Source organism: Schistocerca nitens, chromosome 3, assembly GCF_023898315.1.
Source record: "Schistocerca nitens isolate TAMUIC-IGC-003100 chromosome 3, iqSchNite1.1, whole genome shotgun sequence".
In the NCBI taxonomy this organism is placed as follows: Eukaryota; Metazoa; Arthropoda; class Insecta; order Orthoptera; family Acrididae; genus Schistocerca; species Schistocerca nitens.
The window spans coordinates 654,311,351-654,336,041 of NC_064616.1; the positions used below are offsets into that span (position 1 = coordinate 654,311,351).

The 24,691-nt window shown below is 41.5% G+C and overlaps 1 protein-coding gene across 1 annotated transcript in view; it reads right to left on the bottom strand.

The window, feature by feature from the left end:
- The window catches only part of LOC126249380 (trithorax group protein osa-like), a 364,811-nt gene that overhangs the window by 317,400 nt on the left and 22,720 nt on the right, over positions 1–24,691 (bottom strand). Inside the window, exon 2 of the mRNA XM_049951034.1 lies at positions 9,431–9,541. Coding sequence (XP_049806991.1) covers positions 9,431–9,541 — 111 coding nt within the window. The remainder of the gene's footprint in view (positions 1–9,430; positions 9,542–24,691) is intronic.

The window sequence follows — 24,691 nt, forward strand, 5'->3', positions numbered from 1 at the left end:
AGACAAATGTTCATGCAATTTTGTGCAGTCTTGGATATATCTGAGGACGGCTCTATCTCGCGGTATACCACATCTCAAGTCTCTTTAGTCATGTTGTGCTCACTATCTTTTTTAACAAACGATTTTGGTCGACGGTCTCGAAATTCATCGCTGTTGAAGCATTACAATGATGCAGTTCTGTAAATGAGTTGTCAACAATCTTCAGTAAAGGCGACTTGTTACCAAACCTAAGACGAAGGTATTCGAGGGATTGTTTTTAGGCCTTTACGATAAGCGTAAAGCTCATCCAACGAAACCTTCGAGTGAAATGTTCACCGTTTCTTCAAACTCTCACGGTACACATAGTATTAGACTAATTTCTGAATTGTCATCTCAATAGCGCCACCTATTGACAGTCTGTAAAAACTTATAAAAACAATCCTGTCCTGCGTACACCTTTGTCGGCGCTTGTGACGCAAATGGCAGCAAGAGTGCAATTGCAAGGTGTCTGCTTGCGAGGAGAAAGGGTTTCAGTTCCCAAGCTCCATTAACACTGTTCGACTCAGTTAAAGCAGGAAAATTTTGTAAGTTGAACTCTCGGCTCTAGACGCTGTGCCCCAACAGCCTCGTAAGTAGGCTTCTGTGAATTATTCAGGGAAGAGTGACATGTAGAAGCGCGGAGTCGGTCCGTGCACGGATAGCCAGCAGATGTCATGGGTGCGGGTTTGTGTCTCGGCGCTACTCAGTGTTTTAAACTGTCACAAATGTTCGTACAAATTACATTTGCCGTTGATACGGTACTCTAAACTCACTACTGAGGTGAGAACTGGGAAATTTTTATAGTCCAAATGCATCAGAATTAGCAAATCGAACATTACATATTAAATATTTCTTTTTTAAACACAACTGTCTCGCCTTCGAATTCAACAACCAGAAACTGTAGTAAAATCATTAAACGCAATACCCCTATCCATCATGTTATTTTCGTTCTGATACGCCGAGGAAATTTGTACAGTGTTGAAAAACTGGACTCGCTTTTATGACCACAGCGGTTCAGGTTCCCGTCCGGACTTCTAAATTTAGGTTCTCCGCTATTTCCCCAGATCGTTTAACGCAAGTTCCAGGATGGTTCCTTTGGAAGGGACGCAGCCGATTTCCTTCCTCATTCCGAGCTTGTTCTTCGCCTCTAATGATCTCCTTGCCGAAGGAACGTTAAACCCATTCTTCCTCTCCGGCATGAACCCGAGTGCCATGCCTGTGAAAAAAGGATTTTTATTCGAGTTGAGGCAACAGTGCAGTTAACCACTTAAGTAAATGCATGTCTACGGGATGCTTCACAGGCGCCTAATGAACAAAATACGAGCGTACAGAGTGTCCGACCAACTGTGTGACTGAATGGAAGAGTTTCTAGTAAACAGAACACAGCCTGTCATTCTCAACGGAGAGAAGTCTTCAGACGTAAAAGCAACGTCAGGCGTAACCCAAGAGGATGTTAGACAACCATTATTCTTCACAGTACATATAAATGATCTAGTAGCTAACGTAGGAAGTTCCACGAGGCTTTTCGTGGATGCTGCTGCTGTTGTATACAGAGAAATCGCAACGCTAGAAAATTGTAGCGAAATACAGAATAGACGCTTGGTGCAGGTAGTGCCAATTTATCGTCAACATAAAAAAAAGTGACGCAATACGTATAGTCAGAAATACCCATTATTGGAAGATTACAGGGTTGTAGAATAATCACTACAAGCAGTTACTTCCACAAAATATCTCTGAGTATGCACACGGAATGATAAGACGTGGAACAACCACACAAAATTAATAGTGGGTAAGGCAGATACCACACAGATTCATTGGAAGAATCCTTATGAAATGTAACCCATCAACAAAGAAAGTAGCTTACAAAACCCTCGTTCGGCCGATACTTGAATATTACTCGGCATTCTGCGATTCGTGCCAGGTATGATTGATAGAGGAAATAGAGAAGATCCACAGGAGAGCAGTATATTACGTTACAGGTTCATTTAGTAAGCGCGCGACGCGCGGTCTGAAGTGTCTTGTCACGGTCCGCGAGGCTCCCCCGTCAGAGGTTCGAGTCCACCCTCGGGCATGGGTGTGTGTATTATCCATTGCATAAGTTAGTTTAAGTTAGATTAACTAGTGTGTAAGCTTAGGGACCGATGACCTAAGCAGTTAAGTCCCATAAGATTTTACCACAAATCTACAATCTAGTAAGCGCGCAAGCGTCACGGAAATGCTCAGTCAACTCCAGTGCAGACGTTCTGCATCACGGTGTGCATTACTGCTAAGTTCCGAGGACGTACGTGTCAAAGTGTAAATCAATATATTGCTTCCTCCTACGTATATCTCGCGAAAACATCATGAACATAAAATCTGAGAGATCCAAGCCCACACAGAGGCTTACATGCACTCGTTCTTCCCGCGAACTAATCGCCACTGGGACAGGAAAAGGGGAAAGTCACACTGGTACACGAAGTATCCTCCGCCACACACCGTAAGGTAGGTTTCACAGTATAGACGTCGATGTAAATGACACACACTATCAAATGTCTGGGGAAAGGTAGAGGCAACTTTGCTACGGAAACGACTGATTCGAAAGCTGTAAACGAAAATGGGAAAATTTCAAATTCACCTTTGGTATGCTGATGAAAATAAAAATCCACGTAGACAGTTTTGTAATTTATCTATCTTCAAAATGACCTACAGTCATAATAGCTCTTCAAAGTGGAGTTCCCTAGCTCCAGTGCAGGCTCGATCTCGTCGCACTAAGTTCTATCGTACCTGTTGAAATACCATCAAGTTTATTCGAACAATGTCAGAGGCCGCGAAAATCTTGCCATGAGATCCTCTTCAGTCTCGACAGGTGTCTCGTATACAGCAGTTTTCATATGAAAGTACAAGAAAAAAAACACGCGAGTTCGTATTAGGTGAACGAGTTGGCCACAAAACAGAAACACGCCTACCTATACTTCTTTTAGAGAACGTCTGACGAGAAAGACGTGCGAACTGAAATGAGGCTGTATCATACTGGACCAGCGTAAGTACATTTGTGTTGGTTTCCTGCCCACACCACTCGTTATGTACGCTTCGGGTTTACAAAAACTACCAATGTTAGCAACTACGTACATAGTAAATCAGTTAATTACTTCGTACAACCACCGATACGTAGCTTCTCTTATTCCACTGGCAGAATTGTCGCCTACCAAGTTTGTCTTGGTACACTGTGACTTAACCGTTTTCCGATCATGGTTCCTTATCTGAAACGGATACATTTTGGCTCTTCCATCATGCCTGAAATTTTGTATTATCATCACAGAAACAGCCGGCGTAACAAAGTCGCGTCCGTATTACCGCCTCAGGAGATAGAACATGAGGTCTGCAACAAAAGCTTGCTCGTCAACACAGTCTACGGCAAAGTAAAAAAACACAACAACAACAACTCGGCAGTGCTTAGTCAGTGGCAGGCGCGTCACATCCCTTCTCAATACCTTTTACCACAACTAAAATTATTATTTGTGATCTTAATCTTTAATTATACATGTATGCCTCGAATACTGGAATCCCACAAAAGTTAACGCCTATTACTCTGCAGAGGAAATTGACGCGATCGCGCAAGCCATCTGCAAAAATACTTAAAAGAAAGAAAGTACACAAAACTTAGGCGAAAGGCATCCTTAATAGAATTAGCCTTTGTGAGAAATGTATATGTGCTTACATGCTCGTCAATAATTTCCCTATCTCTATCCATTAAGAGTTCACAAATACACATCCCTTCTAATTCACCTCTATGTTTAGCAATAAAGAAACCATATGAGTTATTCCTACCTGTAAACGTTTACGAAAGTACATCTAAAAGTTTAATTGTTCGATGCTGCATGTTCTGCAAAATTCTTCTATTTTAAGTTAGCATCGGAAGAATAAACAAGAGCTAAAAAATGAAGATAAAAATACACACGACGTTCTACAGTAACGCTGGCAGAAGCAATTTTAATTTTTGTAAAAGTGCAAGCGAAAATAGTTTTCCCAGAAATACTGTACATCTTCTATACGAATGACAACAACAGAAAATCTTTGCCCGACTAACAACAAGCTCAAAACGCAAACGAGCACTAATAACACACAAGTGATAATTTCTCTCTCTCTCTCTCTCTCTCTCTCTCTCTCTCTCTCTGTCTCTCAGACACGCATTATCCGAGCGGCGAAATATTTCAGGAAGATGATATTTTCGACGATGAATACAAACTGCTCGATGAAAATCAACGAACGTTAGAGAGTTTTGCGACAGATTCGTAATCGGTGAATAATTCGTAAAATAAGTAAATTTATGAGGCTATAAGTTGGCGAAACAGTGTGATGAACAGTTACGGGTAAGCTTGGAGCTTTAAAGACAATCTCGTCTTCTATCATTCAATACGACTGGCGGAAGTTAGCAAATTAAATCGTGGGTATAAGCTGGCAGGCAGCGTGGGCGTGGCGCGTCGCGCCACACTTGTGTGCCCTTGCCTGCCAAACAGAAAGTCGGTCAAGAGCAGGCGAAACCTCACACAATGCAAAAAGCGCCCAAGAGCCGCGCAGCCAGGCGGACTTGGCCGCTTCTTGCACCGAGGTCGGCCGACGCGGAGACTTGGTATAGTCTATCTATATATAGAGATATAGTGCCTGTGTGTGTGTGATTGGGGCCCTTCCGGGAAGAGCTCGAGTTCAATGAACGCGTAAACAGTGTTGCCACATGTCACAGGGATACATAAATGTGTCAGTCACGTTCGAGGGAGTCACGTGCCAAATGTAAATGCAATGCTCCCGCAGATAAGCGAGACACTACGACCAATTCCCTGGCCGTTATCGCCCGACGGCTATAAAGCAATGTCTACTGAGCGTACTTAGGCAGTCACTCGCTGAAATGATTTAACGCGTGTGATTACAGAATCAAGTAGCTCGGTAAGTCGATTACGATTATTACCGCCGGCTGTAAACAAATCGCCCACGACGTAATGTAGGTAATCCGAAGAGTCTTCTCTTTTTGATGTGATGTTTACTTTTCTGGCAAACAGGACATTCCCAAGGAAATTCTTATAAGAAATTTTAAGAAGCGTATGCAACAGGTAAAAGATAGCTTCGAAATCAGTCTCCCTGATGATACACAGAACCGACGAATTAAATACGCGAGACCGACATATGCAGTTGTTTGTTTTCTAGCCAGAGAAGAAAGGATAGACTATCAAAGCTGTTTTTAAGTGGTTTTGTTGTTTATTATTACTATTATTATTCGAATACATATAAAAATGTTTGGGAATATACTTCTCTCTGGAAATACTAATGAATTGCAATGCTCGGTAATTTCTCGCACAACTAATTTGTGTTTACGCGAGAACCGATGCTGCAACTATTTAATATCCTATGATGCGTCGAGGTTATTCCCGTTTTTGGCACACAAAAGAACTCTTCAATAGTTTATTGCACAAAATAATGTGTAATGTGACTTTTCTAATGGTCTAAACGAAAAAGCCGCGACAACTTAAGATTTTTGTTACGACGGAAGGTCAGTTGAATCTGAATGTTCTTGTGAAATATCGGGTCTGTAGAGCCTCTTGTATTACATAAACGTACGACACGAAATCCCAGTTCCGCCTTGCCTTGGAAGAAAAGTGTCAGCTTTTAGTAGCGATAGGAAGAACTCCTGTAGATCACCATAATTGAGTATGCTCCTCAAAGTAACTTATCGATATTTCCTAATGTTACACAGTAAATACGTATACATTTGTCATCATGAATAAAGTTTGGTGTTTTCTTATATTTTAAATTTGTGTACCGCAACTGCTGATACGCTCCGAGATAGCGTCTCATTATTTTAAATGTGCTTATATGCAAAATGGTTCTACAGCACGAAATTTTACGGCCCAGTTGTGAGGTAATGGTACCAAGGAAATGAATACCTTTCCAGAAAAGTCCCTGTCAATATACGAAACTGCCGATGCGCCGCTATCGTGGTCCTGGACGCGAGGATGAGTGGACTTAGGAAATTAAGAAACACATTACGATTCAAAAATACTCTCTTTCTAAACGTCCAAGTCTTAGCTGGTTTCGTTGAAATAAACTTTTATGAACCTATGTCATACAGCCTCTTACACGTACATCAAATGCCCTAAAAACGTACACACTCCTCTTTTGGTGTTGGATTATTATATAAGTCACTGCACTTACCATTATGATTCCAATCAATGCTATTTGCTTCAGCAAAATGAAATGAAACAGCAACGGAATCAGGCTACAGGAAATAGTTTAAGAAGTTTTTCGACATATGTATACAACATGTGACCTGGCGATAATGAGGTTACGGAAATTTAGTAGTTAAAAATTCGGAACGTTTCAGTGGTTAAAAGGAAGGTGGGTATTGCTTATTTACGAAATGCTGTTCCGAAGAATTTAAATACATCTAATGCCGAAACCCAGAAAATTATATAATTGTAGAAGTCGGCCGATTTTTACACTCACAGCTAGGTAAAGCTAAATCACTTACAACGCCATGGCAGCGAATCGTCTGATGGTTTCCCATTAAATCAAGACAAACGTTATTAAGGGCGTGAAGCCAGAGCTTTGACGCCATACTCTACCCTGCTTCTAGTTTCTCACATTAAATTTCCTGCTCCATAAATTTGGGTTATGTTAGAAACAAATCAAAAGATCACAAACATTCTCCATCCTTTATTCTAGAGTTTTACCGATATTATACGGCGAACATACTTTGCTTGGAATTTCGTTTCTTTTGTAGTCTTATATCTCGACCTAGCACAGCAAAATGATAGAAGAGGCTGCGACAGTAAACTTGGTGAATCTGGAAATTATACCTAAACGAGAACTGTAGATGCATGCTGGAATTCTGCCGGCGATTAGACACTTTTTCAAAGCAGAATTGAGCTGCTCGGGGGAACAAAATCGTAAGCTCCAAAAAGGGGAGTTTGGAGACAGAGTTGTGTCTCAAATGGCTTTTAATATCAATATTCTTCGATAAAGGCACAGAAACAACTAGAAACGTACTATAACCCATAAACTATATACAAATAAAACCATTACTGTATTGGATATACCATTATGTTATCCAAATCACATTGACACAGCTCGTTGCTTGAAAGTACTTAATCACTTATCTGTCTTAAAACATGTGTCCGTTGTCCAAACACGTTGGTTTTAGAGAGAAAAAAAATTCATGATGAACGGGAGGGACAAAAAAATCAGCAACTTTCTTCTTGTCAGTGATTCTGGGTCCGTCGTATTCTAATCGAAGGATAAGAACTGGGTTTTGCCTCTCTCGTTTCCCAGATGACTTCTGACCATCAAAGTCACTAATTCCTAGAATTATTTGAACGTTTGCGTCAAACTGCTTTCATCGACTTCCTCATAACATTTAAGGAGACAGTCAGTTAAGTCTTATTTCCTTTTTATCTACAGTTTTTTCCAGAACGAGATGTGTATTCTTCGCCTGTATTACACCTCTTCTGCTTAAACTTCTCTTGTGGGTGGCATCTCAACTTTTTCCGAAGAGTCCTCTTTGTCTATTCTTCTGCCCCTTCATAAAAGGTATTTGAGACAGCGACCAACTGCTCAATATTAATATCAATTCGAAATCATTCACAGATTACCTGAATAGCAACAAAGATTATCACTATTATTATTATTATTATTATTACTTGCGTGAATGTAAATGAAGAAATATGCATACACACACCATCATGCCTTCAACAACACATATCCAATAATAACCTCATATTTCATGCATTTCACGAACCTAATGGTATGTACATGCACTAACCATTATGTTCGTGAAACATACTAAGTACAACAGATTTGCAAATTTACATACCTCTGAATCATTGGGAATGTACTCAGGATCCTAGTCTGTGATATCAGGATCACTAAGAACATCTTCGTTTTCTCGTACCTCGTCAAATGAGGCTATAATCTCGGAAAACGTACACGGGTAAAGCACCAGCCATTTTACCTGTCGCTTGCCATTATGTTCCCGCGACAGGTAGCCACTGGCGTTTGTCATGGAGCACCGCCCTGACTCCTGTTGAGTGATATTAGAACTTTTTCCTGTTGCTCATAGGCAGCGCTCATAGACAGCGCCGGTTACCCTGTAACTCAAAATACACGGTAGTAGCTCTTACCATTATATTTCTCCGAGCCGCTCAATTTATTGAAATGCTTGCCAGCACATGGTCCTCCAAAATCTGTGTAGTACTACAAATTCCAAAAGAAATTGTATTTATTTCAAAATTTGCGGATGAAACGCCCAAAACTAAGTCACAAGCGGGAAAACTATTCTTCGTAACTTCGATTTGTGAAGTATAGCCATTTCTTCACTACGTTTTCTGGAAAGCGTCAGCATATTATCTCGTGTTTTCTTTTTTTCTCTTCAGTTACGTTTTCACTACATAAACACTTGCTCATTCTGGAGAAGCGCTACAGGTGATGTCCCAGGATGAATGGTCAATACTCACATGAACCCTCATTTGAATCATACAATTTCATACGGACATATGCCCTGTTTCGAATGGTTTTCGAGATGGAACACACGTACTCTAAATTTGTTTTTGGGCTGGTTGCGCACTTACCCAAATCGCTGTATTGGTCGCGGTACATACCTTACACCATCAGATTTTTGTTTATGAGGTTGGATGAAGTCTGAGGTGTATAAAGGAAAGGTGATTGTGCGAGATGAACTGCTTGGTCGTATCACGAACACTGCTGCCTTCATTAGGGAACGTGGAGAGGCACTCAGGCAAGCAACACATGTTCTCGCAAGAGTGCACAAATGCACTGAAGTTGACGGTGGGATACTCGAACATTTATTGTGAACTGTACACCAGCAGTTGTGTGTCGTGTACGATAATCTTTACAGGTTAATATATTAAAAATACGTATTTTTCAATTGATACTTTGTAAACCACAAGTTAAATATTTACTAACTGTTGTACATGCGTAAACCTGACAATATACTGAATAACACAGAAAATAAATAACGATGTATTTTTTGTGTGCTCTGTCTCGGAAACCATTAGAATAAGGCATGTGTTCATATGAAGTTTTTTTGCTTCAAATGAGTGCTCCTCTCTTATCCCTGAATATTAACTGTTCTTCTTGGGCACCATGTTTCTTGCAAACAGCATTTACGTTATATATATTGGAGGAAATGGTAGACATCAGGATACTAAGTTTAAGCTCTTTTTTTATCAAAAGCGAGTTTCCATTTTTTTAAGGCCAAAATCACCCTACATACGAAGCTCGTGTGAGAGAGAAATTCCCCTTTGCCCACGAAGTCTCCCGATCGGTAGGAGAAGAGTAGCACTTGTGCATACCGGAACCATAGTACTTCATTTTGGACAATTAAGGTATTTGTGCGTGGTGAAAGTAAAATGATTTTGGCAAATACCTGTGCGTCTGCATAGGCTGCCGTTGGGGCGTCGCTATTGTATTTCGCGGCCGCGAAGGGGGGGCACGAGAGGCCCGCTGGAGCGCTAAGGTAGGTGTCGGAGCCGCGCGTCTGCAACAAGCACCACGCCACAGGCGAATAAATCTCACTGCTGCTCACACATGGCTCCTCCACACTTTTTGGGTATCCAAGCAAATATTTAATTATTATACACACCTTTCGGAAACTTTATGATTCAGTGACTAATACTATATATCAGGGGGATTTTAATACAAAGTCGATACACTAGCCTTCCAGTTATTAGATAAAGCTGTTTATCAGCTCATAAACTGAAATATATCGTGTAGTGACATAAATGACTAATAACTACATTATTATATGGGTAGTTCTGGCAACGAAAATAATATGCTGAGGACAGTTTCACAGTTCGTAAAGTAATAGCAGGCGTGAATTATCGTACAGGATAATCACGCAAGCTGTATTGGAAGGTATAAGGTAAATATACGCATCTGCATCTCTATAAATAAAAAGCAGTTTGCTTTTTTAATCCTTCTTGAGACATTGAGTAAGTCATACTACATAAGTAGAAAATTAAATTCATTAAAAAGCATTTGTGTCACTGATGATGCAGGTGACAGTATTGGGATCTCGAGGAAGTTCCACGTGCATCACAAACAGAAAAATGCACACGAGGGCAAGCAGCATATTGTGTTACACAGACAGTAGCACCTCACCAAACAGTAAGAGAAGGGTTACACATTAGCGAGAGCTGGTAGGATCCCGACGTAGGGTGCACAGCTCTGCTATTACTACTGCCCGATAAGTCACAGCTGCACACGCATAGCCGACTAGCGTGCCGATCGCGAGACCCACGAACCTAATTGGCTCGGTTTTCATCAAAGACTGTGCCACTGGAGCACGTACGCCGTACACGCTGTCTGCGGATGCTCTAGCGTTCCGACTGTCAATGGGCAGCATCGCAGGTTTGAATAAAGTCTACGAAAAGACTGGAAAAAAATTTAACACTATAGCGTCACACACCGATGTTAAACACTCTCTGAAGCTAATGGTGCATATTTTGTTTACTGGCGGAGGTCCTCCAGCGTGAGAAGTGCACTTACAGTGCAGGATGACATATCCCGACCAAATCCTGATCTATCAACACGGATCCACATGGCTCCCCCACATCATTAACACGTTCCTCTCTCAGAGAGAGACAGTGTTCCGTCACTAGTGACACGGATATTGAAACGAATGCACTTTGGTCAGATCGAGCGGAAGGCACCGGTTGATGTAGTCGCTAGTTCACTGGCGCATACCGTAAGAAAGGTCAATAAGCAAGAGGTGTGTGCGGGGAAGCACATGCTGTAAGAGGCGGCAGATGACGTCAGCTGCTTTGTGTCCTCCAGCCGGCGACCCACTTCCAACAACGCGCCTCCGCCTCCGCCTGCCCTTCCCCTCCCCCACCTTTCCCTGTTCCGCGGACACTGACACCCGGCCCTGGCTCGGAAACCACTGCCACGTTCCGTCAACAAACATGTATTCTTAGCTGGCTCTAAGCGAACAACCCAGGTAATGGTCCCCATTATTCTTATTTTTTCCTCTTCTAAGTAGCTCAGGTACCTCGCTTCGCTAGTTTGGGCAGTAATCCTCGGTGATTCTTAGGATTTCGCTTTTATGGCTGTTAACGTGGTTCTGTTTGCACATTACATTACAGATCCGCAAACTGGTAGATAGGTGAGCCGGGTCGCAAGTTTGAAACAGACAAGAGCGTAACACCATTGGTAATGAGGTAGTTTCGCTTTTATGGCTGTTAACGTGGTTCTGTTTGCACATTACATTACAGATCCGCAAACTGGTAGATAGGTGAGCCGGGTCGTAAGTTTGAAACAGACAAGAGCGTAACACCATTGGTAATGAGGTAGTAAAGCAGTGCCGTGTTTGAATCAACTTTCGAGATTATGGCCTATTAACTTCTAAACAAAACGAAAACCTCACAGTTAGAATACCAGCACTCCAAGCAGTTATTTGCGTCCATAGTTTCAAAAGTCTACATTCGAAACTGTTTACTAGATAACAAATCGGTATTCGTAGCGTTTATAACTTCGTAGCACTGAATTTAATGAGAACAAATAAATATCCAGGTCGAGAAATCGGAAAAAAAGAAATGTTATCGCGTAAATACGAGTATCACTAAGAAAATTTCCAGACTTAATGCGTTCTCCTCATTTCCCCACTTCGTAAGAAATATGTGGGTTAGCTGCGCCCCATATGATCTACTCACGAGTTTGCACAGTCAGGGATGTAACAGCTTCCTCTCGTGTGCTACAAACTTCAGTCACTCGCTGTCCCCCACCTAGTTGAACTGTAAACTTTACCGACCGACAGCTTTTTATTATTACTATATCAATGCGAGTTTGAGTGCGAAGCATCGATTTAGGGATTCCTCACCCTTCGTACGCATACTAAGTCAGAAAAGAAAGGAATTATCGCCGGCCGAAGTGGCCGAGCACTTCTAGGAGCTAGTCTGGAACCGCGCAACCGCTACGGTCGCAGGTTCGAATCCTGCCTCTGGCATGGATGTGTGTGATGTCCTTAGGTTAGTTAGGTTTAAGTAGTTCTAAGTTCTAGGGGACTGATGACCTCAGCAGTTAAGTCCCATAGTGCTCAGAGCCATTTGAACCATTTTGAAAGGAATTATCTCGAAGATGAAATGTGGTCCGTGTGTGCAGGAACAGTCGCCACGTGTTCCGTCAAAGGTGAATGACTGAAGGCGAAGTCCGCTACACCTGCCGGCACATTTCTTCTGCCCAATTTCTAGGTGTCGGCTCGGATTTCGGTTTTTTCAGTCAAGTTTCTGTGTCTCGATTTTTCTACAGGCATCGACAGTGCTCGATATTTTTAACGTAGATTTCCAGCGAATTCATAAAGTCACAGCAACACGTATCTCCTGTATTGCCCTTTTATGTATCCAAACAAAACCTGATTTTTCCGCTCTCTACTTAACAGTACATCTTTATAAGCAGCTTTACTCCTGCTGGGATCACAAAGAAAGTGGAAGGATACATTTTCTGCCACATGCGCTGCCCTTTTTTTTCCCCTCCTTCCCCCAGCGACGATGATGCGCAGTGTTGTGCAAAGGCGCTCGGTATCTTATCGTTATGTCCGACACGGGAAATTATGTCGGATTTGAAGAAGCTTACGGAAGAAATTGCCACTGCAGTTACGGGGCTGTCTCCACGTTGTGCAGAATATATTTGGAGCAGAATGTAGAGCGTTTGTTTGGCCGTGTCCATAACTAGTGCCAATGTTACGTTCGTCGTTCTCTGCCTCTCCCACCCATTCTCTCACGCCCATTGCTGACGGAACCCTTAGTTTAAATCCACCCGATTCCAATTTGTGTTTCTTGTTTTGCTTTACATGAACTAATAGAAACTATGCTTTTTGGTATTATAGCTACTGATGCTTTCCACTACTTATGTTATAGTTACTTCTAAGCATTGTAGCCCATATGTAATATAAGCATCTTTCTTTAACGTCTGTTTCGTTTTGTGAACTTAATGTAAAATCCGTTATTAAGTAGAATGTCTGGTTAGATGGAAGGGGGGCCTATGGCTGTAACACTGCCAGGAGAAATAAACTGATAGTCAAAATGATGCGTACAACTTTCCGATTGGGAAGAAAAATGCTCAGCTTTCCGACGGTGGAAGTGGTCTTGTACGAAGTCCAGATCTCACTTCGTAATATTGTAATGTTGCCTGACGAAAGTGCGCAGTGGTACTAACAGCGAAACTAAGTGATGGCGACATATGGAAGAACGTAGGGCTTCACATATGGGAAATATTGTGTCCAAGTAGGCCGGGTGGACATGTTGGCGTTAATTATTGATGCAGCAGCGGCGCAGCGCCACATCGATTGGCCGGATGGCTGCGCGCCAGCGGCGGGCTAGGGCGTGGCCCACGCACAGCCTTGATTGATCTGTGCAACGTGCGCCCTTCTCCGCTTTTTGTCCACGCTTACCTCTTCTTCAGACCACGTGTATTGCCCATTTTGACATTCTACCACGTGCAGATGACAGGCATTCTTAATTTCTGTCGTTCTTTAATGACTCAGAAATTGGAAGACGCGTTTTCTCGCTATTCTGCAGTTTAACCTCGTATTCGCGTGAAATCGTACACCAACACACACGGAAAACAAACATGAGATACGGCAAATAACACTCGTAATCCCAATTACATGCGCAGTGCAATTTTCAAATAAACCACAAAAATACTACGCTGTCACAAAAGAACTGACGCACCATGTCGAGCTCGCTTTGGACGCAATATACAAGTACATACGCTTCGGGATGGGTTTCTTCTTATCAAATTGTACTACTGGTTACTGAATAATGTATTCGCGTCTGAATATCGCAAATAATTGCACGTTTCGGTTGCGTATTTCTCGTCCTTGAGAACCAGCTATTTATTAACAATGTGCTCAAAAAGACTAGATAGGATCCTCGGGTTACAACAAAAGACTGAAAAAGTATTACAAGGTTAAATTACTCATCTTGAGTAGTAAAGGGCGATCTTTAATAATCACTTGAGAGAATGTGAACTTGTTAGTCAAGATCGCTTGTAACAACCTTCGTTGTCGATTATCGGTTTCGGTAAGCACGCTTACCATCTTCAGATCTCGATAAAAGGTTATTACATGTATTCCTGTATCTGCTGCGCAAGTACTCTTTCTAAATCATTACCAGGTATGTGAGGGACGAGATGAACGTGGCATCGGCAAGTCAAGGTTAAATTCACAATATACAGAATAATTCGCCAAATGCTCGTGTCCCGTACCACACACTAGAGTGTACTCCACTGCAGCCAGGGCACCGCTGAACTGAAAGACATGTTTTCTAGTTATTCTGCTGTTTTACTTGTATTCGTGTGAAACCGTACACCAATAAGCACGGGAAACAGTTTAGCGGTGTCCTGGCTGCAATGACGTAAACTGTGATACGGGCACGCGCATCTGGTGAATTACTCTCTAAATTCTAATTTTAACCTTCACGTGCCGACGCGTCGTTGATTTCATCCCTCACATACCTGGTAATGGCTTAGAAAGAGTATTAACACAGCTGGACAGCTGGTATAGGAAACATGTAACAGTCTTTTATCGAGATCTGACGATGGTAACCGTGCTTACCGAGAGTAACCGTGCTTACCGAAAAAGGTAATCGACTCGACAATAAAGGTTGTTTTTCAAGTTATCTTGGCTAAGTTCACCTTCTCGCAATATTGCATGGTTCTTAGAATTAATGAAAAAGAGAAACAAAGAGTTTCATTCCGAGACCAGTTAAAAAACACTTTTAATATTCAACCGTGGAAATAACAAAAACTTCTTCGCCGTTTACAAATAATGTTATTTTACACATCCAAATGTTCAGGATCCCACTTCTGTGACATCTTCGAGGAAACCAAAAGACACGCAGACAAAGTCCCATTTTGAACGGGATCTTCACTGTCTCTTCCACTAAATGCCATTTATCCACTGACATCGCACATTGCCAGATCAACATTAGAAACCCGTTCTGTCACATGAGACGAATGGAACGACGGACAAACATAAATCAGTTTACACATTGAAGCTTCCCTTACAAAAACTTGCATTCAATGATCTCAAAAGAAGTGTTGGTGTGTGCCAAAGCATAGCTGGTTTTTCGTCGTCTATGTATGTGCAGCCGACCTTCTATGGGGTCGAAATACTAAAATAATGTTTGGTCGTAATTACTTAGTTACATCTTCCATAGACCACTTGAACGGTACTTTTATCAAAACAAAGTAGAATGGGTCAGTTTACAGCATAATTATACATGCTTAGGAACAGTAACACTGCATTTTCAACCCCCCAATAGAAATGTTGTGAAACTTTCATCAGATTTGTGTGTCTTCCGTTGTAAAGAATATCATTATTACCTTAATTACCAGCTGCCACGTAGTGAACAAAGCCTGCATCTGTTCTAAGACAGATCTGAACCCCAGAAAATCTCTCTCTTATCACACTGTGCGACTCCGCAAACATTGTTATCGATGCCGAAATGACAGATAATGTTTTCCTTTGCATTTCACAATAATTAAAAAGTGATATTAGTCGTGGTACTGAGTTATTATCAACAAATGGGCTCTGCAGTATATTAAATACTGACGACAAAAGCCGAACACGATGGGAAATTTCACTAGAGGTGTAAACAGACAGTTCAGTATGATCAGGCTACAATAAGCAATACAGCCCTTCAGTGATACGGGAAGGTTGGAGTATCCAGTAGCTTCGTTCCCGCACTGTCCGAGAAATTCCGAAATGTGTGGCAGTAAAATAAAGAAAAATTGGCACTCCAACATCACTGGCCCAACTAATGTTGCCTTGCCCTGACTTTAGTCATTTAATTTTTACTTAGTCCAAGTGAGGGCAGAAGTTGAAGTAGTTCTTCCAGACGGACGAAAAACCTAATTAACCGTACGTTAACAAATCCCTGAAGTCAGAATGCCCGTTTTACGAGGGCGTGCTATAAAGTAATACCTACAAATCCTTCACGTGAAAACTCTGTAAAACTTTTAAAATAAAACAAATGTTATTAACAGTCTACATCTCTATTCTCAATGCGCATGTCTGCAGCCCTCTGCCACGAGAAGGCTACGAATTGTAGCGTGTAACATGGTAGTGTGTAACGTAACTATGTCGGTGCGTGAGAAACAGCGTCCTGTAATCGATTTTCTAATTCGAAGACTTCGTCCGTATGTGGAGCATCCTCTCCTTCAGCACAACAATGTCAGCACGCGAGCACTGCGGCGTCTGCAACAATCCGACGCCTTGGGTTCACTGTCATCGACCATCCTCCATACAGTCCCAACTAGACCCCCACCGATTTTCATGTGTTCCAAAACTTAAAATACACCTTCGAGGACTTCGCCTTGATAGTGATGAAGCGATGTCAAGCAGAGGTGAGGTTGTGGTTCCGTCAACAAAGTTGAACATTCTACAGTCACTGTATCAACAAACTGGTCTCTCACCGGGAGAAATGTGTTCGCCGCCAGGGTGACTATGTTGAGGAAAATATGTAGCTGTGAATAATAAAGATGTAGAATATTGATAATTAATATTAATAACGTATGTTTTACTTAAAAAGCCTTAATAGTTTCCACATAAAAATTAGGAGGTATTACTTTTCAGCACGCCCTCGTACAACTGAATTGTAAAATATTTCATATATTTTCCTAACGCTGATCACGCAAGGAGATATCATATAAAACCAACGCAAGTACAACAGTGTGTTAGGGGAGGAACAAAAATATGTGAGCCATTAGTCATATAGGTAATATTCTGTAGAAAGATTCATATAAACATCAGTCGGCAGCGGATGTTAGCGTGTGTGGCATTTTCTTGACGCACATGCTAGACAGACAACTTCAATTTCGTAAACGAGTTACCGATAATCGCCAGTTAATGACACCAACCTTCTAGGAAATCCTGTTACTGCTGAGAGACGTTTTAAACGGCGCTTTCTGTAAAAATGTAACGCAATATAATAGACAATTGGTTGACTGGTCTGTTACCTTAATGTTGTCATACGGATCAAGTACGTAGACTTTAACTATCAGACAAGTAGCCTGGAGATGTTTGTTCTCAGCAGGAGCAAAATTTCCTGCGCGTCCCGAGAGGTGTGATAGCAAAGTCCAAAATCTGCTGCAGCAGCACTTCCAGTGGCTGCAAACATCAACGGAGTTCACTGGATGAAATTTTTGCGGCTTGAGATATGGGCTAAGCAGTCTTGAAAATGAAAGTGGCAAATGAGACGAACTGACTGCTCAGTTATGAACATAATTACCCAAGATGACCACAAAAGTCGGTTTTCAGATCTCTGAAGAGTCAATTTGAACGGCTGAGAGTATTTCGATTATGTTGGATCCCCGGATGCCTCAGTAAGTCAAATACGTGCTCTGGTATGTGTTGGTGACTGGTTTTTTCCTAACACAAACAGCTTTAAACACGTATCTTCATAAAGTTAAAGTGATTGCTATTTCAACGTTTTTACCCTAAATTGTTCACTTTAGCAGCTCAATGAATATATTTATTTGGTCCAGAAACATCACGTATACAGCGGGTTTACTGCCATTATCGTGACAGTGGTCTCCCGCTGTAGTGAGTTTGTTGACCGCATACAAAATCGGCAGGCTTCCACACACATAGCTTGACTTGTCCGAACTATTCTGCCGGAGTTCGTCACCCATCTGCTCAAAGCATGCCACAGTTTATCTTTGCAAATGTCTCACCGTTCTCGCTTTCGGTGTTGAACAATTGCGGCGACGTTTACGATACTAAAGCCGCGGCAGTGATAAGTACAACGTATGCTTAAAGCACTTTTGAGGTCCAGGAGGCGACTGTCTAGAAATTGGAATAAATTTTCCAAGAGATAGAGGTTGACTGATTACAACAGAAGTGACGGAAGAAATTGTATGTTAGTGTTCATCCCTCATACAAGCAGTAAATGTGAAAAAAAAAGGAACGACCCAAATACACTTACTCTACTTGTGAACTGATGTGTAACGAAAACTATATTACGGCCATCATCAGCCATGGAGAGAAGCTTCCCTCCTTAGCACAATATCTCCCATTTGTTTTTCAAAAACTATTTTTTTCGTGAATAGCAAGATGATGAAGTACAGAAGTGATCGTTATGTTTTAAGAATCGATCGTAGATGGAGGTTATAAACAGTAGTTTCCTCGGTGTGTCCCTGCAATAAGTCGTGTCGTGTTACAGTTTCAGACAGAAAGACCATACTCGTCGCAGACGCCTAGTTGCGCAGCGTAGCCACTGTCAGCCGGGTAGGCTTGCACCTAGTCCGCAAACTGTGATACCCAATATAGATCCGTTTCTGGGACTTCTTTCTGCAAAATTAGGTTGGTATTATTCTCCTCCGTTTGCCGTATATACACTATACCACGATCCCGAATATCCACCCAACTATTCACGTTCAACGGTCGTTGGTATGGTAAGAAAGCAATATGCGTTTTCTGGAGTCAGATTACGACTACTCGGATGAAGTGTGCTGTGTCGGTCCCATCTCTGCTGTTAAATGTACATGAGATAATCATCTGAGACTTAACAAACGTTTGGTAAGGTTGGCACGTTACCAGTAGCTTTCAGTGAGCCGCGCTCGAGGCCTTTCTGGCCTTTTTTTTTTTCTTTTTTCCCAAACTAGTTGTAAGAACACACGAAGCAACAGCAGAATCGCTTCTGTCACTCTTAATTAATCTCGAGCTGTAACCAACGCTGCAAGTTGCTTTTGCGGGCGGATCAAATATACACATATTATGAACCGTATTACAACTTCTTCGCACGCTTTACGTGCTCTTTCAGTTCCAGCACATATTTTGCTTTGGGGGGCTGTTTTTCTCCTGCTTATTTTCTCTGTTATTCGATATGACAGAAATGTTCATTGAAGACAATGATCATCACCTAAATACGCATTCTTCCAGTCTTCGTCTAAAACAAATGACAGCGAGAAGGTAGAGGCACTAGGCACGCCTTAGTAGCTACAACACAATAGCAGACATATGCAGTATGCCTATCATTGGTGGAGTCTTGAAGTCACTTGAGACGAATGCGGGTGTTCCCCTTCCTTATCCAATTAAATTAGTGCTCCATCTTTCAGGCCGCTGACAGGACATATAATTTCATAAGCTTTCTTCCTTCCTATCGTTTAAATGCAGTTATTAAAAGCGTCTTCCATAAATGCTAGAGAACGATTACCTTATGCGACGATTCGCCACCTAATCCCCTCCACAGACTCAGACCAGTGCAGAAGCTGATGGGTACTTGTATGCGCTATACTTACTTAATGATGATGACCATCAAATCCAGCATTCTTTTAGAGAAAACAGTGCTGAGCCTGATACGCTGATCTCTACGGTTATCCATAGAACTGTATACAGTTACTTCTTCACAAACGTACCAAACTAAGTTTTAATTCATCATTAGGTATACGTTCAAACATGTAAATTTTACTTTTATTACTATTCTCACTACTTTCAATCATTTCGAGCTATCCATCGAATAATATTCTATTTCAACGACGAAAATAAACAAATCATTCCTGATTTCACAATTTTATAACAAAATAATTTACCACACACGTGAACATTTAAAGACCTAGCAAGCAAAATGTGTGGGTGTGGTTTATTTGCATTTAGTGTCAGATTATCGCACTATGTCATTGAGGTCTGGGTGAAACGATTGCTAAGGATGCTTCGTATACAATTCGAAGCATATCGATACCTTGTTACAGACGCGAGATATTGTGTTTTAACTTGGCCAATGCTGCGTTTTGACATTCGAAAGAAATGTGTTACTGAATCAGAAAGGTATACAGAAGCAATTAACAATTAGTCCGCCACAAAATTTTAATATGTTTTTTAGCTACGATGAATGTAACTTCCATACGCACAATTATGCGTTTTGGGACTATACTAGAGGAGTATGCTCACTTTAGTCAACGTCTGAAGTAGGATTCTGAGCATGGAATTAATATTTCATATTACCATTAGCTTTACACATTATTGTCATAGTGCGTTAGTTTTTTTCTTTTTATGGCTTACTGGTGAGGAAATTCTAACGTTATTAGATGAATCCAAAGTGGAAGATTCAGCGGTTTTCCAACAGGTGATTGGAAAAGCGCTAATTTCTTCATCCTTTGGTGAAGAACACGCAAGTGGACCTAATGAAGAACCACCAAACAAAATATATAATCCAGCAAACACACAATGCGACGAAACATGGGTATGTAATTTTATACAAATATGTTACTATCCTGTATTATATAATTTATCATCATTTTTCTTGCCTTTGAAGACTTGGCATGTCAGTGGAAATGGAAAAATTCTATATTATTGCACGACAAATGAGAATTAAAGTGAATGTACTTTCACAGGAAAAAATAAAAAATACGGGACAAAGACCATGTGCATTAAATAACATCACCTTCCGTTGTGATTGGTAGCGGTTATTATTCTGCCACCTTATAAAAGGGCAGTCACGGAGTTCAACTGCATCCATTATGGATAAAATTAACTTAAAGGATCATACATTTAACAGCCTCACTCGGACGGAGACATGCTCCAACAGCCCTCTTAATGGCGAATCCCGAGTGCACAGACACAGAGAGACAAAAATTTCATGGGTAACCAGTGATAAATGCGTGTTCATAATTCAAAAACAACAGTTTATTTCTGTTGCTGTTTATATACACTGAAAGCGGACAAATCTGCTTTGATAAAAAAAGTAGATATAGGAAGTGAAAACAGGCACGATAATGGTTGCCATACGGGTGAAACGTCTACGACCTAAAATTTGTAGCTATTCAATACTCCTCGATCTACGATGTCATGTATTCTTGAAGCAATTACGATTTACATGGACAGGGCATACGTAAACAGCAGTCATTTAATGACTCATATTTACGAAATCCCACAGAAATTTCGTGGCATATTAAAACCGTGTGCTGGACCAAGACTCGAATCCGGTATCTTGTCTTTGCAATACTTTTAACAACCGTGCTATCCGCCCTCACAGCACTTCTTCTTGTAGGTCTCTCCTATTTTTTAAAGTAAGAAACAAATGCTGGCAGCAGTGGGTATGTGAGTGCGGCTGAATAGCATGTCGGTACAAGCACTGCTCACGAAAGGCCAAGTTCTGGATTCGAGTTCCGGTCCACACACAGTTTTAACCTGCCAGGAAGTTTCATATGTAATAAAATTTTAGAGTGACTAATTTCAGGGACAAAGAATATTTGTAGCCCAAGAGCTAGTTATTCGCGCCGTATATAGTCTCAATTCATGAAACTCGTGTAAGGCTGACCGATCAGTACATCACCCCCCTTATGAGACACAGGAATGTGAATTACCAGATGAACTAGGTTAGGAGGAGCAGCAGCATCTATTCGGTGAATGATAGACAGAGGGAACCATGCTTAAATGACGACCACATTCGTTTTTATTGTTCCAGAAAGTATGCAAAATTCAGGAACGTACACTTCTAACAGGCTTCCACAACAGTTGAAAGCAAACTGATAATACTCTCTGCAGGAATACTTTACATTCACTTCAATTTGCTGTCGACATGTAATTCACTGAAATGAATGCAAAAGTAGTCTCTGTAGTTCATATGAAATATTTTGATACTTCTTGATGTGTCATTACAGTTACTAATTACTAAACTGCACTGAGAATTACAAAAGCTGTTCATGAAACAAATATAATATTTATCTACCTGGCCCACACGTCTTGTTCTTTAGTTTCCCCAAATCATTTCGCATACAGTGTTGATTGTAACACTACGAAAATTCTTACTTTTTTTTATTATAACCGTTGTTGTTCTCAGTATTATTTTCATTCTTACATTTCATAGTACTGTGTTTTACCGTATTATACTAAATGTGTCACTGACATTGATGTCCAATTGAATAAAAAAATAAATCAGTTTAAATAAACACGTTAAATCTGTCCTGGGGCAGGGCAATCTTCATTTTCAGTGGGACAGTAAAAGAGGGTGAGGGGAGGGGAGAGGGAGGAGAAACCCACCAAAATTCGTAGGCTGAGACCAAAATGCAGGATACAGGACCTCACTTCAGTCCTTAAAACTTCTTACTGTTACCCTGCAAAATAGAAAACGATTAATCATGGTACTGACTATTACGCAGGCAACATAGGGCTATGGATCTTGGTTGTCAATTGGACGCTGCAAGCTAGTAATTATTTCCTTAATGTCACGGACGTTTTGGGACATTTATTGGAAGCGTGACGTACGGGGTTTGCGAATCTCAGTTGAACAGACGGGAAAGTAGGGCGTAGCTCTATCAAGGAAGGAGGGAATGAAGATTAGCCTTAAACCTCCTCGCTAGGAAGAGGTCATTAAGAGTCTGAGTACAAGCTCGGAAGTGGTAAAGATAAGGGTAGAGAATTTGCAGTGGCTATTTCAAAGATATCATTCGGTGTTCGCAATAATTGATTTAGGGAAGCCACGAAACCTAAATCTGGTCTGACGGATGCAGATTTGTGACTGTTTCCTTATCAAAGGAACTCCTACGCATTCGACTTAAGTAATTTGGGGAAATCGTAACCCTAAATCAGAAAGACCGGTTGGGGATTAGAATTCTACTCCTTCAGAACACGAGTCCAGTAGTTTTGGTTATGTCCAGTCATCCTATTATACAAGTCAGCCGCTGGTAGTCGACATCGAGCACTCCTTGGAGAGAGTCTTTGTGTCTTCTGTTGATTAACTTAGTTTCATTTTAATGAGAAATTTGGAAATTTTTTTGGAAATTTGTGGTAAGATGCTATGGGACCAAATTGTTGAGGTCGTCGGGCCCTAAGCTTGCGCACTACTTGATCTAACTTAAACTACACAAACACACACACCCATGCCCGAGGGAGGACTCGAACCTCCGACGGGGTGGGGTGTCGGTGGGGGTGGGGTGGGGGGGGAAGAGGGGGGGGGGGTAGCCGCGCCAACAGTTGACAAGGCGCCTCAGACAACGCGGCTTACTTTAATGAGCTCTTCTGATAGGAATTGCACTGCTCATCGGACATGAAACGTAAAAAATTGCTTTGATGAGTATCTTGGGATCTACGGCCAGCTTGGTATTATTTTCTTGGGAAGTCACTCGACGCGATTAAGACGTCCATAGCGCTCATGTGGCTATGAGCACTATGGGACTTAACTTCTGAGGTCATCAGTCCCCTAGAACTTAGAACTACTTAAACCTAACTAACCTAAGGACATCACACACATCCATGCCCGAGGCAGGATTCGAACCTGCGACCGTAGAGGTCGCGCGGTTCCAGACTGAAGCGCCTAGAACCGCTCGGCCACCCAAGTCGGCAGCACTCATGTGTCGCCAGATAAAAACCGCAAGGAAGTTGTTGAAAGGGCTTCGTTCACGAGGGATCCTTGTTTCCATGCTGAGAGGACAAGTCGCTGCTCTTGTTTGTCAAGCCGGAAGAGGTTGTTGCACGAAATTTGCTACACTTTGTCCTGTCAGTTAATATTTTATTAGCACAGTAAGTTCCGGAAACTTGGGTTGCAAATGTCTCGAGGTTGACATTCCACATCTCCTTTTCTTCCTTTTTTACTCTTTTTCAAACAGCCATGGCGAAAAACTTCTCAATTTCGGATCATATATCTGCACTGAAGGACTGATGACCACAAAGTCGAATTCTGAAATGACTAGTGGATCTAGCACTTAGTAGTGCGTATTTATCTAACTGACACACCAGGTTTTTTATAACTAAAAGAATCCCAAGTGGTAGCGGCTTCGTCAGATTATGGATGTACGGAACATCTATTGGAGACCAATTTCACTTCAGGTGGGTTCCAAAGCTACGTCAGAAAACGAATGATGGACAGTAAAGATTGGATATTCAGTCAGTCAGGAAATCATTAGAGCCAAGACCAGAGGGTAGGGTTAGGGGACGGATGTTTGTCACTCAAAAGGGAATCTTAAAAAGCTTATCAAGAGGATACATAAACCTGTATGTGCGGAACGTTCACGCAATCAACTCTGCTAGAACTTCCAATTCATATGTAAATAAAGTGATCACCCGGGAGTTACAATCTTTCCGTCATGTGCTAGATTTTGGCTAACTATAGCACGCTTCTAGTGAACTGAATCAGTAAACAATCTCACTTTCTGAATGATTCAAGTACCCGAGTAACAGATTAGGAAAATGGTTAGCCACGCCTCCCACTGAGATAAAGATCCGCTAGGAGTATGCGAATGCCGAGAACTGATGTCCATCAACTTTGAGCAAGTTTTCAAAACGTCTGCGGTAAAACATTACGAATTTTGCGCACACCATTTTATAGGAATTGATAAGATTGGGGTTAACGACCTAGAAGTAGGAGCGTGTGGAACTAGTTTCTTGCACAGTGTGCGGTATTGCTCATAATTCGTCAACAGTGGTGTTTAACTATATCCAGCAACTCCTCGCCCGCATTCTAACGGTTCTGGGGTCAGGTGGGGGAATGGGTGGGCTAAAATCGTACCCAATCGTTGATTCACGAGATAAAACTAACACAGATGATGTATTATTCCAAATGCAACATCTAAGCTAGCTGAAATGAAACGTCTTCATAAAAATAATATTGGACCAATGTATACAGTGAGCTGCAAATGAGAGAGAGAGAGAGAGAGAGAGAGAGAGAGAGAGAGAGAGAGAGAGAGGTACATT